This window comes from Nilaparvata lugens, chromosome 1 (assembly GCF_014356525.2).
Source record: "Nilaparvata lugens isolate BPH chromosome 1, ASM1435652v1, whole genome shotgun sequence".
Lineage (NCBI taxonomy): Eukaryota > Metazoa > Arthropoda > Insecta > Hemiptera > Delphacidae > Nilaparvata > Nilaparvata lugens.
In genome coordinates this window covers 87,414,441-87,430,516 of record NC_052504.1, presented here as the reverse complement: position 1 = coordinate 87,430,516, position 16,076 = coordinate 87,414,441, and the positions used below count along the sequence as shown (strand labels likewise).

The 16,076-nt window shown below is 35.2% G+C and overlaps 1 protein-coding gene across 1 annotated transcript; it reads right to left on the bottom strand.

Moving 5' to 3' along the window:
* Positions 1 to 403: 403 nt before the first annotated feature.
* Positions 404 to 13,968, bottom strand: LOC111064484 (homeobox protein koza-like). Its single transcript, XM_039419509.1, has 2 exons — positions 12,692 to 13,968; positions 404 to 2,004 (listed from the first exon to the last, which is right to left on the bottom strand). Exons 1-2 carry the CDS (start codon positions 12,873 to 12,875, stop codon positions 1,481 to 1,483), a joined length of 708 nt encoding a protein of 235 aa, XP_039275443.1. The 5' UTR covers positions 12,876 to 13,968; the 3' UTR covers positions 404 to 1,480.
* Between the last annotated feature and the right edge of the window lie 2,108 nt (positions 13,969 to 16,076).

Here is a 16,076-nt window from a genome sequence, read left to right as displayed (position 1 = left end):
TTGTAAAAAACGCGCGCTTATAAAATCGTCTGTCCTGCAGTTATTATTCATAGTACAGCTTTGATTTTTTCTTGATATTATGTACACATAGCTGGTATGTACACATAACTGGCTTTCAATGTGGTCCTCTACATTTTTGCGATAAACTGCATAGTATGATAAGCTATGTACAATGTAATAGATTCTATAAGGACGGAAAAATAAACATTTTGTTAATAACTTTGGTGTAAACGCAGCTTCATGTAGTTCATTCACATAATTGGGTATTGCTCACAATGAATTACAATTAGCTATTCGTTCACATCGTGATGAATTACATAATTTTGTACCTAGTTAATGAAGATAAATTCCATGAACTATAGAAAATTACAAGGTGAGTCACATAAATCAAAATGCTGCCAATATTCATACATTTATATATTTTTAATATTATCTTCTTCTATATCACAATCTAATAAGTGTAAGAATTATAAATTATACAGGCAGTGCAAAAGGATTCATATACAGCCATTACACAAACAATAAATAACACTCATAAATATATATATTTTCGCTTAATTTTACTTTTTTACAGTGACTGTAGTTTTGTATGTTCATGAGAGTATACCAAAAGTCAAGTGGAAACATTAATGTTACATGTTACATCATTCATCACACATAAGTGTAATCTACAGTGCTACATTGATAAAGTTCCAATGTGGTAAAGATTCAGATGTGTCTGTAAAGATGTGAGCTTTGTAGGAATACTCCAAGGATGCAATTCAGAGTAATAGAAAAAATATTGAGTGTGCATTCCAATGGAACTCAAATTTATTTTCAAATGATAATTTTTCCATGAGAATAGTTTCTTTATGTTTCGTTTCTTAGAATAAGCTAATGCACTCAGCTACAATAAAGACGCAGATAGTACAATTTCATTTCGTATATTTCGAATGTTTTATAGAAATATACGTACAAATATACGAACATATATTAAAAAAAACCTTTTTAAAGCTACCGTATCAATAAATAATGTGGAACTGGGCAATAAATGAGAACTGGTCAATTCTCAGCAATGATAGAAACATAGGTAACCAAATTCATTCAATCTGATAAACATTAGAATAATAATCCAATCTTATCCACATGAAATAATAATCGTATGTTATCCACATGGAATCTCACATCTCACATCTCTAACCAAAACTATCACTTCATTATCAATTACAGTAAAAGATTTGAAACTACAGAAGTGAATGATCAGTTCTTATTTAGAGTTCAACAATGGAACAAATAAATAGTGACACAAGTTTTTTTTACAATCATCACATTATTATTTACACGTTCCTAATCCAAAACAACCTTTCTTCAACTAACTTTTTTTTGTCTTGTTATTTTGTATTCTTTCACATTATTGTACATACTTGAGTTGAATAAAAATTTAACTGTTGGATATCAAATAAATGAATAAATAAACTAACGTGGAACTATGAATGCTAATCTAATCAGTGCTAGCCGTCGTTGAGGATGGATTATCATCGACAACATTAACTGGTGACTCACTATCATAATCCACATCATGGTCTGTGCTCGATGAAACTGTAGGAACAGGGGCGCCTGCCGAGTATAGCAGGGGATGGTAATAATAGTAGGCGGGGAAGGGTACAGGTACCGGGGGGTAACCCGAACGTATCGGGTTGTCATCCCGGACCAAAACTTTGACGGCTACCCGCTTGGGGTCGGTTCGCGACGGTTCCGGGCCCTGGATCAGCTGCATCTGTTTCCGTTTGGTCTTGTAGCGACGGTTCTGGAACCAGATCTTGACCTGGGTCTCGGTGAGTTTGAGGGCGGCGGCCAGGTCGGCCCGCTCGGGACCTGACAGGTAGCGCTGCTGGTTGAAGCGTCGCTCCAGCTCGTAGACCTGTGAGTGGGAGAAGGCGGCGCGTGATCGCTTCTTGCGGCCCGACTCCTGCGGCTCGCGTAGCATCAACTGCAGGCCGTCGGGTCTCAGGATCCGCTCCATACCTGGACAGAAACCGAAAGAAAAAAAATTATACCGAATATCCACTAAAAATATTGTGATAGACAACATGTGATTGGAGCAGGTGTCTCAGTTCACATATCTGGGTTGTGAAATTAGCTATAAAGATGAATTGGATGTGGAGAAGAAGGTAGGAAGATTCCAAATGATTTGTGGAAGTATCAGTAGGACATTGGGAAAGAAAGCTACCACAAGCACGATAATGAAATTCTATAAGACAATGGCAGCTCCACCACTACTCTATGGTAGTGAATCGTGGGTAATATCAAAGCCACTTGAGAGTAAAGTGCAGGCAGCTGAGATTTGATTTCTTCGCAGAACTAAGGGCTCTGACAGAAGAGATCACATCAGGAATGAGGATATACGGAAAGAGCTGAATATCTTCTGCCTGAATGAGAGAGTTGCATCTTATCGTCAGCAATGGAAAGAGCATGTGGAACGAATGTCAGCTGATAGGCTTCCTCAAAGAATTTTCAAGTATAAACCGGTAGGCAAAAGAGACATAGGCAGGCCACGAAAAAGATGGCAATGATCATTATATCTATTATAAAATAGAAACAGTAGATTGTAGTGATGCTTATGATGATATTACATTAGATTATATTGGCGTTATTAATTTATAGATTGTATTTATTATTATTTTTTATTCTAATTACAAGCTGAATGTGAGTCGGAACAGGCAATAGCCTAATCCCTGATTTAAAGAAGGAGAAGAAGATCCACTGAAAATTCAAATTTATCTATTGCCTTAGAAAATACAGAAACAATACAAAATATGAGATAATTCACTTAATAATTAAAAAGTACAAAAAATATTATGGTAAATTTCTTGATATTGATCGACGTTTGCCAGCAAACCTCATTGGTTTGTGTACTGGCAAGTGAGCCAGTTACACACACACACACACACACATCGACTTTTAGACGTTCGATTTTTTGCCGTCCTCATGAAATCTACCAGATAAAACGGATCTTGGCAAACATACAGGGTGGGTGAAAAGTCCGAAAACGGCTTAATATCTCATACACAAAGGAATTTTATGGTAGGTGTGATTGGGGATCCTACTCAAATTGAAAATACTACTTTACTATGACTTCAAAAATCATTATTGATTTATAATGTGAATATCTTCTAAACGGTTTGAGATTATGCGGTTTTCACCATTCTTTTTTTCTTGAAATTTAATATCGAAATCATGTATCACATGACCACCTTCCTATTCAAAAAAATTAAGTTGCATTCATATGGCGGATCCAAGATGGTGGACCAGATTTTTGAAGTCATAGTAAAGTAATATTTTCAATTTCAGTAGGATCCCCAATCACAACCACCGTCAAATAACCTTTGTGTATGAGATATTAAGCCGTTCTCGGACTTTTCACCCACTCTGTATAAACACATCATCTCTCTGCCAATTTATGTTTCTTGGATCTAATGGAATTCATAGGGACTGCAAAAAATCGTACGTCCAAGATATCGCGTCTTATATGCGCCTAGCCTACATACAAATACATTTATCAATAAGCACGAGATATACTCCGTGTAACTAAACGTGGATGTCTCACGATTCCTTCGATACCTGTTCGAAGCAGAATTATTACTGCAAAATTTTCTAGTCTATTCACACTTTTCAATAAACACGAGATTGAAACTCGTAGTTCTCAACTTGACGTATATGTCTCTGGATTTGTCTTCTGGACAAACATGAATTGAAAATGTGTAGGCTATTGACTATTCACACCTCACACACAAAATCATGGATGGATCATCGATGGGTATGGGATTGACAATATTGATGCAAGCAGGCATTTATTCAATTCAATCAGATATCAGGGACCTATAAATCAGATTTAATCTGAATGTATCTAGAATCACAATCCAAAACCAAAATGAGAAATTCATCCTGATATCTCAAAAAATATTACTCAAATTTTAAATAATTAATCGATGATGAATGATGTTCAATTATTGATGTTCATCATATAAATACTGTATTATGTAAAGTCCCATTTCGTGTGTCTAATAAACAATCATCTACAAATGAATGAGCAGCAAGCCAAAGCCAGCAAGCTCCCCCCCAAGGTTTACCAGTTTTTTTCAGATTATGCAAAAAACAAAAGTTTAGGGAAACAGGGAGGACAGGGTAGCTAATGTCAGCTAGATGCCTTCAAGTGCCTCTCTAATCGACCTTTAAACTCTGGCAGCTGCTGAAACCGTCCTGTCATACTTCTATAAACACTGACAACATCCACAAACAAACCAACTACAGGGTGGCCTCATTTACCCTTCCTTCCATCACTGCCTCTTCCCCCTCTTCATCATCACCACTCACTCTATCACACTACTCCGCATACAAACAAAACATTGCACTCACCCTCGTTTTCCGCTACCGTTCTAAATAATCATTTCATGAATGAACTCTTGGTGGAGTTTATACAGTAGATCACTAGATGATGTGAAAACAAGAGTCCGTGCCAAAAAGTGATCCGTCACTCAACCGTAATTGATTCGTCAGAATGGGAGGTGATGGAATTGTTGGACTGTGTTCATTTATTGAATGGGATATAGAGATTGAGAACAACGTATTTCAAAAATTAAAGTCGCCCTCTAGCTGGGAGTTTGGTTTTGTAAGTATAATAGTCTCCTAGTCATTCTAGATTCTTATGCTGAATGTGATTTTCACATTCCCAAGGCTTGTATGTTAATTTATATTGTATTGTTTATTTATTTTACATTTATTTTTATGTTGATAATGAAGCAATTATAAGAGATGACTTCAGTTTTAGATTCGTTGCGAACAATCAGATGAATGATTTATACTCGTAAAGCTTTTAGATGATACATTATCACAAAACTATTGAAAACACGAAGTACCCTTTTAGTTAAAATATTACAAACAACTAGTTTCGGCCTACTTTGGCCATTTTCAAGTTTGAAAGAGTACTTCATGTTTTTAAAGAACTGGCTTATACATGTACAGGATAGGAAAATTATGTTTGACGCATCATCACGGAAATTTAAATTGAAATTACGCATAAAGATTCTAGATTAACCAAGGATGGTTATAGGCCTATGTTCAATTCTCCAAGATTTCATTACGTCAAGTTTACAGTTTTTTAAGTTTTGAAATAAAACCTTGTGAAGCACGGGCTACCTGCTTGATTTTAATAAAGTCGCCCATACAAGTGAAGTAATTCTATGACAAAACTTTATAGCGTTAGGTCTGATCAAGCTTCCCCTTATAATTTGTTATTTTTTATTACATTAAGTTCGAAGGTGTATTTAGTGGATGATCTGGAAATATTATAAATCTTATGAATGATACCATATCCTCTATCCTAACCCGTAGGCCTACTACCAGGGGTCTATTTCCAGGGGTAATTCTATTTTTAGTCGTGAAGTTCGCCTCTAATAGGAGGGTACAAACAAAACGGTCAGATCGATGTATAACTCCCAGTTAAGGTTGAGCTCGCGATCGACCTCCATGTAACACAAACAAATTGAAGAGACTTTTCTGACAATATCACAAGTATCTTCAATTATGGAAAAGTTCCACAACATCAATATCTACAAACTCAAACAAACGAATTGTAAAGCATAGGAGTGAACAGAAGTGTCTGGATCGCGTTTCAGCACGATGAGACCAGATTTTTATCATTAACTTTATTGAGTAGATCAGATAAGCGGTACAGTAATGATAAGACCTCGAAATTGAAAGCCAGAACGTGGCCTGCCTGTACTGTATGTAACCTTTTGTCATAGTCATTCAATTTCAGCTGCTTTACATCCATGAAATCAAGCCGGTAAACAGCTGATTGTAGAACAAATAAACATATGATTCTCATTACAGCATACTATACTGTAATAAAATCATATGTTTTCTTTACAGTCGAGTATGTTTCCTAGCTACGAATTTGAAACAGCAAAACTGGTGAAAAAGCCGCCTTTTAACGCTCCAGGTAACTACAATCAATAAATTCCTGATTCGAAACTTGCAAACTAGGTTATATTTATAGAATGCATGTAGTAATGTCAGCACAAGCAGGTAATGTTTTCTGTTTCTCAATTATTCTTTTCTAGATAATCATGACAAAAAATAGAGTAAGTTACTTGGACGTAAATATCTTTTGCAGTGCTCGAATGAAACATCATTCTCGCCTGCAAAATTCTCGCCCGTCCTTGTGACTTAAGAGACTATTACACGAATACCACTGCAAGATTGGAAAATTAAGCTGGATAGAAAAAGAGATGGTAGACGAAATGGAGAATGCGCGGGACACTGGAAAAGGCTTTACAAGCTCAGTCTATGATGGATAATGATGATTAGTTTTAGCAATTCAATTTTTGAAACACCATCCTCCCACCATGTTTTACCATTCTCATTCCATAAAAATCATCCTTGAGTAAGTGGGTCAAATCTCATAAACTGCTCATTGTTGAGTCAGCCTATTCTTCACGATAAAAGGATCAATACAACAGTTTTCCACCATAACTCATGATCCCGCTATTATGAAGGCAACTCTACAAACAAGCGGTAGCACTATCATAGATGGCAGTGATTTCAATTGGGAGTAAATGGCACTACCTAGTACCAACTGTACGAACCATCCAATTACGCTAACAGCTCTCTTTGTTGTATTCTTAATGGGATGAGAGGATTTCAAGCTCCCCTCGTCTAAACGAAAGGTAGACAACACTTTATAATGGTATGGTTTTGTATGGACTGTCTCCGGTAATGGATGGATCGACAACCATTAAACATTTTTGCTTTCCCTGAAAGTTTGTAGCAATCGCCTTGACTCTTTCACTTCCTCTCTTTCGAAAGGTCTATGACGAAAACTTTGCATTGAAATCTTTCGCATTAATATCTTTCCTTAGATGTCTCACAACGAATTTTGCAGTTCAAGTACGCTCGTAACAATATAATTTCAATTTGAAGTTATGATAATAAAAATCAATCAAATTATCAGTATTTCCACGAGGTCTTGATGGGCTCAATTTGTAATTGAATCTAGTATAATCGGTGAAGAGCATCCAGTGATTCTCCTACAAATAATATGGATATGTATTTATTTCTTTATTGGATAGAGTAAACGTAAACAATACAGTAGTCGGAAAAGAAAAAAACAGGCTATTATTGACCGAACGAAGTGAGGTCTAAGATTCAAGTCGACGGTTTGGCATTTCTCTTAATGTTTGAATTTTTAAATGTTTATATGTTGCGCATTTACAGCGAAACGCGGTAATAAATTTTCATGAAATTTGACAGGTATGTTCCTTTTTTAATTGTGCGTCGACGTATATACAAGGGTTTTGGGAATTTTGCATTTCAAGGATAATATAAAAGGAAAAAGGAGCCTCTCTCATACGCCAATATTAGAGTAAAAATCAGACTAAAGAATTATTCATCATAAATCAGCTGACAAGTGATTACACAGATGTGTGGAGAAGCCAGTCTATTGCTGTATTTTCATAAGGTCTATAGCTTCAATCAGGTACTTGTGGATGAGAATACTGCGTGTGGTCTACTGTTCACAGAACTACTAGTATGTTATATGTTATATTTACTAGATATGGCAAATTATAAGTGATAAACACTACACGTGAACGGTACGAACAGAACTGTCAGGTCGATATGTAGGATCGCGATCAACCTTCTATATCCTATAATCGATGATTCCAAAATGCTATCGACAGCGACCTACTCGTTCTGTTTGCACCTTTCAGTTTGCACTGTTCATTACAGATTTTCGTTATTCATAGGTGGAACAGGATAGATGAACTTCAATGAGGAATTAAGTAGCAATTGATTAAATTCTAGCATTATGTATTTCAAGAAACTAAATTTTTCAGTAAAAATATGTCTTATTAAAGTTATTTTGGGCATAAGACATCTAAAAAAAAATAATATATAGAACAGAAATATTGACATTTCAAGAATTTGAAATGATCAGTGATTTACCAATCCACTATTCACTAAAAAAATGAGCTTACAAGTTCAAATGATGTCAAAAAACATTTTGAGATGGGTTTGTTGGATATGACACTCCACTGCAATAATAAGAGTTACTCAAATAAAAGTTGGAATAATACAAAAATTATAAGAGTGTTTCTGGTTTAATTTTTTGTGCTGGAACTCCCATATAGGTCTTTGCCTCGGGAGTACCCAATTACAGTATTTCCTTTCAGATGTTTGTGTGTGAAGAAGTGATATTTTGTTTTTTCACGACATTAGCCACATACTTTTGTATTATTTAACTATTTATACCGTGTAATCGATATTATTTTGTATAATTGTTTCTTCTTTTTTTGTACACATCTTAACTTATTGGAAATGGAAATTATTATTATTAATTAATATGTGTAGGAATAGATTGATCTTCTATGATCTTCTCTGAATCGGACGAATTTCAAAAGCTTTTCAGGGAGATATAAAATATTCAGCTCTAATAGAGTTAAAATCATGGAGAGAACTTCAAAGGGAACTTCAGCACAAAGGTTCACCACCGGTAACATAAGCTATAAAAAAGCGTTCTCATAGTGCATGTCTATTTAGAATTGTTCGGAAGGTTGGAGAATAACTAAATCTATGGCAAAGAATAGAAAAACATAAGTTTCATAAAAGATGAAGACCATTGATTCCTGGAGCAGAATACAGTCCGAGCTCTTGACTACTTGGCTAGATTCTTGAAGTAGTTATTAGAAAACAAGAGATTAACGGAATAGATTGTAGAGCAGATGATCCAAATACATCCCACTTCTTTCCACTCAAAACGGATCTTGAAAGCTGCTCAGACTCAAGCCACCGTTGAGAGTTTCAATTGGTTAATGATAAAATCGCTTCAATCCAATTATCTTGCCTATTCATATCGGTGGATGAAGCAGATCAATTAGTTTCGAAGAGCAGAGCTGAACACGTGGCATTAATAAATAACACAAGTGGCTTGTGGCCTATTGGTGCATTTATTTAGAATAACATTGGGCTGGATGTAATCATGAATCAAAGCAACTCTCTTTTCTCCACTTCAATAATATTATAGTATGTTATAGAATAATAATTGTATTCTGAAAAGTAGGTTGCGGTTTCAATGAACACTCTTCTTTGAGGGGTTTTCTTGATTTAGAAATAGTACTAACCAACTTAGGATTTGACCGTACTGAACGTTTTATCAGGTGTCAACCGAATCAGCCAATCTTCCTGCCCCGCCGACTCTAAAGATTATGGTGGCCCTAACAGTACTAACAGCAAAAAGCTAAGCGCTGTTTTCTTTGTTGAAATTTTTTGCTACCTGACTATAGTTAGATTCTCGTTTAAAAGTCAGCAACTGATTAAAATTGGTTTGCTGTCCTTTTCTGTCATCAGAAAAAACTGATAGCTCTATCCTTCTCCAAATCCACACCGTCGCCAAATCGTTTGTAGGCTATGGAAAAATATAATGAACTACCAAAATATGTAATCTGGATTACGAAAATTTATTATTTAATCATGGAAGAATATTCTTGTGAATTTATTATTTAATAAAATTTAAAAAATTAAAATAATTAATTATTATAAATTAATTATTTTAAATTTATTATTTAATCATGGAAGAATATTCTTGGTGAATTTATTATAATGCTTGATCATTATTAACAGTAGTTATTTTATAAGATATACCGGGATGACACTTGAATCACCATAGAAACCGGTTGAAAAAAAACTTGTCAACTATCGTCCTATAATTTTCACTGACTTAATAAAGTAAATCTCACTATAGACACTATCTAGTAGGCTACTTTACTCTAACTTCTTTTCGATGAAGACAATAGATAGCAATATCACTATTCATAACTTATTCCAAATTTCTGCCCAATAAATTAATTAAATATAATATTTTCTTCGAACACAGTCTTCACAAATAGGGCCGGTAACCTTCTTATTAACTATATGTGTAGCTTATAGTCCAGTTTATAAGTCACTATTTATGTGTAACTTATTAGTCCAGTTAGACGTAACTGTAACTGAAATAATTAGTTTTCATAACTCTTTTCAGGGTTCTGTTATAATATGATGTTGGATGTTGAACATTAATTAAAAAAAAATAGCATGGATTATATATGTTCTAACGTTCCAAGAAATGGTAGCCAACTACTAAAGCTAGATTCCCATAAATGTGTGTCAGTAAACGTAACCGGTACAGTGAGAATATAATCCTCATGAGTTTTAATGAGACTATTCACACGCAGCCCAGCCGAGCAAGTATGAGACACGTCTACCGATATGTGGGGATCCATCTTGAAGGTACGATTGGATCAATGCTCAAGTCTCGACTTGGTTAAGTTTGATATTTGATTGATGTGATGTTGAGAGATTGAACCAGAGCCGAGTCCTAGGAAATATGGACAAGAAAAAAGAAGAGAAACGACTCAGATTACAGATTCATAGTTAAAGTTGTGAGTCTTTTGAGAGACTTGAATGCGATGAGGAGAGAATTTTAATAATGGGAGAAATAAAAAGGATGTGAAATAGCGATTGATAACATTTGTACAATCTATTATTTATTTTAAAACTCAAGAGGATAAACTTGAGAGAATAAGATCCATTTATTTCTTCTCATTGTAAACATTCATGGAGTGGCTGGCTGATGATAGGGATGTCAATCCCGGGATCCCGGTCCATTTTTGATACCCAACAATCCCGAGATTTTTTAGCGTCAATCCCGGGATTCTCGGGATTGGAAAACCAGAAATTGTGAATCGTATTTTTTCAAAAACAATTCAATATAGAATTTATTTACGAAACTGATTTATTGTTCCAAGTGTTTGACTAATTTATTCTACTCGCACAGCCTACAGTTGCATTAATTTACAGTACATAATATACTGTACTCTGTGCTGGCTAAATAGATTTCCAATTATTGGTTCGCATCATTCTTAGAATAGTTGTTGATCGGTTGTTATGTCTATGTTTGTTTCTGCTTACACAGCACGACAATAATTACCAGTCTAGACGGCGTAATATTTGCAATAGTGCTGTTATTATTTCCTTGAAATGCACTCAGAACTTTGAAAAGACTTCAGAAATCACAAATAAACAAGCACCATCTAATTACTCTCTGTCTAATTAATGGATTAACTCTTCTTTCTTTTTGGATGAGGGAACCTCATCTCTTCTCTTTATCTATCATAAGTAGAATATATAGTTGAAGTAAATATAGTTGGCTCTACGAAATAAATTTCATTTAGTAGTGGTTCAGATTTTGAAAAACTTTAATCTTGAGAACATTTATAGAAATAGAATGTTTAATCATTTCAATATTATTTCTAACTATTTTTCCATTTCAATAATATCCTCTTCCTCTATAATGAGCCCTTTTCATCTCCACACACTGTTACTGAACATGTTATTGAGGAGGAACAATTTGTTAAAAATGCATGAAACTGATTTTTGCCAATCCGGGATCAGTCCCGGGATCCCGGGATTGATATTGGATAATCCCGAAATACCGGTATTGAAAATCAGTCCCGGGATTGACATCCCTAATGATAACATTCTAGATCAGAAGAGAACATTGCACAGTCATCCGTCGAATAGTCATCCTACTTGTGGAAAGTTTATTTGGTATTGGCGTTCACGTCAATTGCGAGTAATGATAATACACTGTAATTGGTATACGGTATAGTATTCTTGTGAAAATTTGTTCCAGTAAATAAGCAGTCTCAGCTCATATTCTTTTCTGCTATTATTCCAGAAACCTACATTTCTTGCTGATACATTTATGGCTAATCTGTTGAATGACTGCTGGAAATTAATTTTCCTAAGATTCATATGTATTTCAATTTTGCATCTCCCAGCTGCATATAAATACGTCTATTAAACTCAACTACAGTTGAAAGACGACTTTTTACGAGACCAAAGCCAAGAGAACCAATAAAATGTTTAGACGACAAAGCGATAACATCATTTAACTGCGGTTTAATTCACTAGATATACTTACAACCGGACATTAACCCTTCATTAATCAACAATATACTTGATTGTTCTCAAACTTTTCCATTATCACTTGAGCTGGACCTATGACACGATACATGAACATGGAATAAAACTATCTTGAGTTTTCTCTTACATGAATCATGAAGGACTGCATGTTCAATAGAAGTTTAACCCAAGCTCAACTTTATGCAGGATCAAATTCTATTTTTTCTTATTCTATTTATTTATTTATAAAATACTATAATCATAATACAATTATGACATTGGAGGAAAAACTAGGCTAAGCCTGTACTATTTCTCTCCAAAAATTTTGATAGTGCAAATATTTCTCTCCAAAAAATACAATTGCATCAAATGTATCTGAAAAACGATCAAATGTATCTATCACAGCTCGTATCTATTACAATGTGTTACAATTGAATCAGGTGATAGTTAAACTTGAAATATACCAAATGGACTTTAGTACTTCAAATGGACCAATACGTCAATTACGCGTATAAGATTATCAAGATAATATCAGTTGACTATTATATTATCTTGTGTGATGATATCTCGTTTGTCATGTGATGTATCGAGTATTAGATGATATTGATATACGCGTAATTGACACATTGGTATTACTATGATTACTATCAAGATATCATAACTATTTACACAGTAATATTGAATGAAATCTGAATTGTAGAACTTGTCTTACCTGAATGATAGATCTTGGTGACAGGCGAGGACTTCCTGGACATATCGATGGCACTCTCTTGTAGTGTCACGTGGGCGGGAGCACGTGATTTCAAAATGTCAGCTATCGAGAACGGAGTCACACCGCTGGCTTGCCGCTGCAACCCTTGCAGACAATGCTTCTGCGTCTCAAGGATGTTCTCCATAGTGGCGACTGCACTCTTGATGTTCGAACTTCAACCAATGAGTAGCATTATCACGTCAACTTGATATCCGAACTTCAAATATTTATCACGTAGACTGCTCACCCAACTTTGAATCCAATAATTTGAACTTTTTAATAACTTTAAAAATCAACCCAAACTGACTGAAGTTTCTAAATAAGGTGAACCTCAAAGTTAAGAAGTCTCTCAGACATTGATGTGATTACAACACCGGGATAGATGACTGGTGTTCTGAATTTATACACAATCAGAAATCTCGATCTTATGTTTGGATACGATCAGTCAATTAGCAAGGGTTGAGAGTTCAAAAAATTGACAAAAAAAGTAAAAGATTTTGTTCCACTTCACACTAAAGAATCCCGGTCTCCTTAGAAACTTCATAGACACGAAAATATTGCTGCGTTACTTCAATTTCCTACCTTATTTTAATCTAGAAGGTACTTTTTCTTTGTTGTATCGGGGTGTTTGAAGTATTTAAACTCGTTGATTCACATAGATTATTTCAATTAGAGTTTTTAATGATCAAATAAGAATTTCCTGTTTTTTCAACTGATTTAAGGTGGGATACATTCCGTAGCACAATTGGGGGTTTATACTGACAAGAGCAGGGTATTTATCACACGGCAACTAAGTGCTTTAGACTTTATAGTTCAAGATGAATTTGAGTTATAAGTCTATCGAACAGATCAATGAAATCGTAATTTGGGAGTTTAGAAATCGTAAGTTTATCGCTAAGAACTGTAGTTTAAAGTGGGAAAGCTGTCTATTGAAACTACGTTAGTTAACTTTGATGATTTATTGTAGTTTTTCGTGAGTGAGATAGAATCTGGATAGGTCAATTGTAGGAATTGCAGAGTATCGTTAGTGGAAAATTGTCTTTGGAATCTTGGAAACTCAACTATACAACAGGTTATCAGGACGACCTCTGGACAGAATCGGAAGATAACTAACAAGACTGGATTTTCCGTTAGCCGACCCTACACTTTCGAATCGGCACTATTAGTGCGCCAAGTGATTTAAAACTAGAGACGTAAGGGAGCATGCGATACTTGGGGCTAGCCAAGCACCAATCACAGCGCTCGCTGGCACCCTCCCCGCGCTCCATCGGCCAATCACAGACGCTCTTACTGATCTCAAGAGAAGAGGCGCAAAAGTAGTCTCACCTTACGTTTCTCTTGCACACGTTAGAGCTTCTGACAAGAGCTCCTTATCAGCTACTAGCGACTCTGTTCTCTCCCACTGGTAGCTGCCACTTTTTATCGACTTCCTGTTTGCCACGGATGTTGACATCTAGCGAATCTAGAGCTTCCATAATTTGTAGTAGCCTCGTGTGAAGGCTTCTTTACTTACAGAAGCGGCAGAGAAAACTTCTATAAGATTGTTTAATTCTATAGAAGTTTCTTCATTTGCCAGACACCAACCGAGAACTAAGAAACGCTTTGTGAACTGTCAACACCAGTGGCCCAATGTAATTACGTAGCAATGCATGTGCCCTGCTTCATCTGTTGAAAGAAAACATTGTAACAGTCATAAACAGCTTTATTTATTCACACATTAAGTAGGTCACAGTGTTTCTCAAATTGGATATGATTGCAGATACTAAACTACTTTATTTGCAGAATGCTAAACTGAATCATGTCAGAGTTACTGCATTATTTATCGCTGAGATTGATTTTCAATATAAGGGAAACTAGAACTTTGTCTTCCATTGACCCATCCCGGAAGCAGAAAGGATGCAAATGAATGATGTGAGTCGATTCAAGATCTAGTTTTAAATGTGAGGCTATTCAATTATAATGCAGTCTTCAATTTGAATTTGAAAATGTAGTTGACTTGATTTCTGATTTCTCCTTGAATTCTGCAAATTATTTCCAAAGGTTTTTCCAATATGATTCCACATATATTTTGAATTGACTGTCAACTGCGATATTTATAGAATCAATTATTATTATGAATGCAATAAATGAAACTGGAATAACTATAATCCACTGCGGAACTCCTTGAACAAACTATAATGAGTTCGATACAAAATATTTATGACAAAAATAAAAAAAAACATCACAAAGCTACAGTGTTACGAACATAATCACAGAAGAAATGATAAAACTACAAAAAATCAATAGGAAAATATATTTTCTAAGAACGAACTCTTAAATTTGAATATATTCAAAAGCAAAATCCCACAAAATAAGATGAAAATGTATAATTATCAACATTGATAGAATTTGAAAGGAATCCATCCAATAAATCTCCTCAATCAATTTCAGATAACCTCAGTTCAATCATAGCCACCTCCAATACAAGGCCGCGGCCTACGATATTGCAACGTCGCAGTGTAGGCCTACAATCTAATACATGATTGGTGAAAAGATTTTTAAAAATACCAGCTGATTTTTTACACCAATCTTGTATTAGATTCTAGGCCTATACTGCGACGTTGCAATATCATAGGCCGCAGCCTTGTATTAGAGGTGGCTATGGTTCAATGAAACGGGAGTTCCTCAACACAATCGAAATCATGTGTCCTAAGTTTCTCCAAACTTTCAGCATACCTCAACTGGACTAATATATGTCTTGTCAACGTTTCATGCAACACAGAAGTTATCAATATTTCAGAAGTTACCAATTTATTGGAACTCGCTATTGAATCATCCGCTGCTAAAATTAAAACCTAAGGTGCAGTTGCTCCAAATCCTGTTAAATTTTAATAATGATTGAAGCCATGAGAACCAATCAGAGAAGCCTTCTCTTCGAAAATAAATCTCTCTTGATCGGTTCTTGTGACTTTTGATCAAGATTAAAATGTAAAAAATTTAGAGAAATTTGAAGAAATATCAACACAATATTGAGCATCAAGGAGCACTGCAGAACCCTCACTTTAGAACTGATAATTTAGAAAAAATACTACTCTAGAGCTTGGTTCACACACAACAGTGACAGTGAACTGTGAAAATATAATTCTTCTCTTCTTCTTCTTCTTCTGACTCCCACGGTATAGGCATGATTGCCTGTTCCGGTCTTTAAAATAGCCTTGGAAATTAAAATTTAACTTTAAAATCATGTCTAGTTTTAAGACCACCTTTTCCTTGGTCTTCCAACGTCTCTCTTACCTGCTGGTTTATAGTTGTGTGCTTTCACAGGGATTCCTCCGGTTGGCATTCTGTCGATGTGCACTTTCCATCT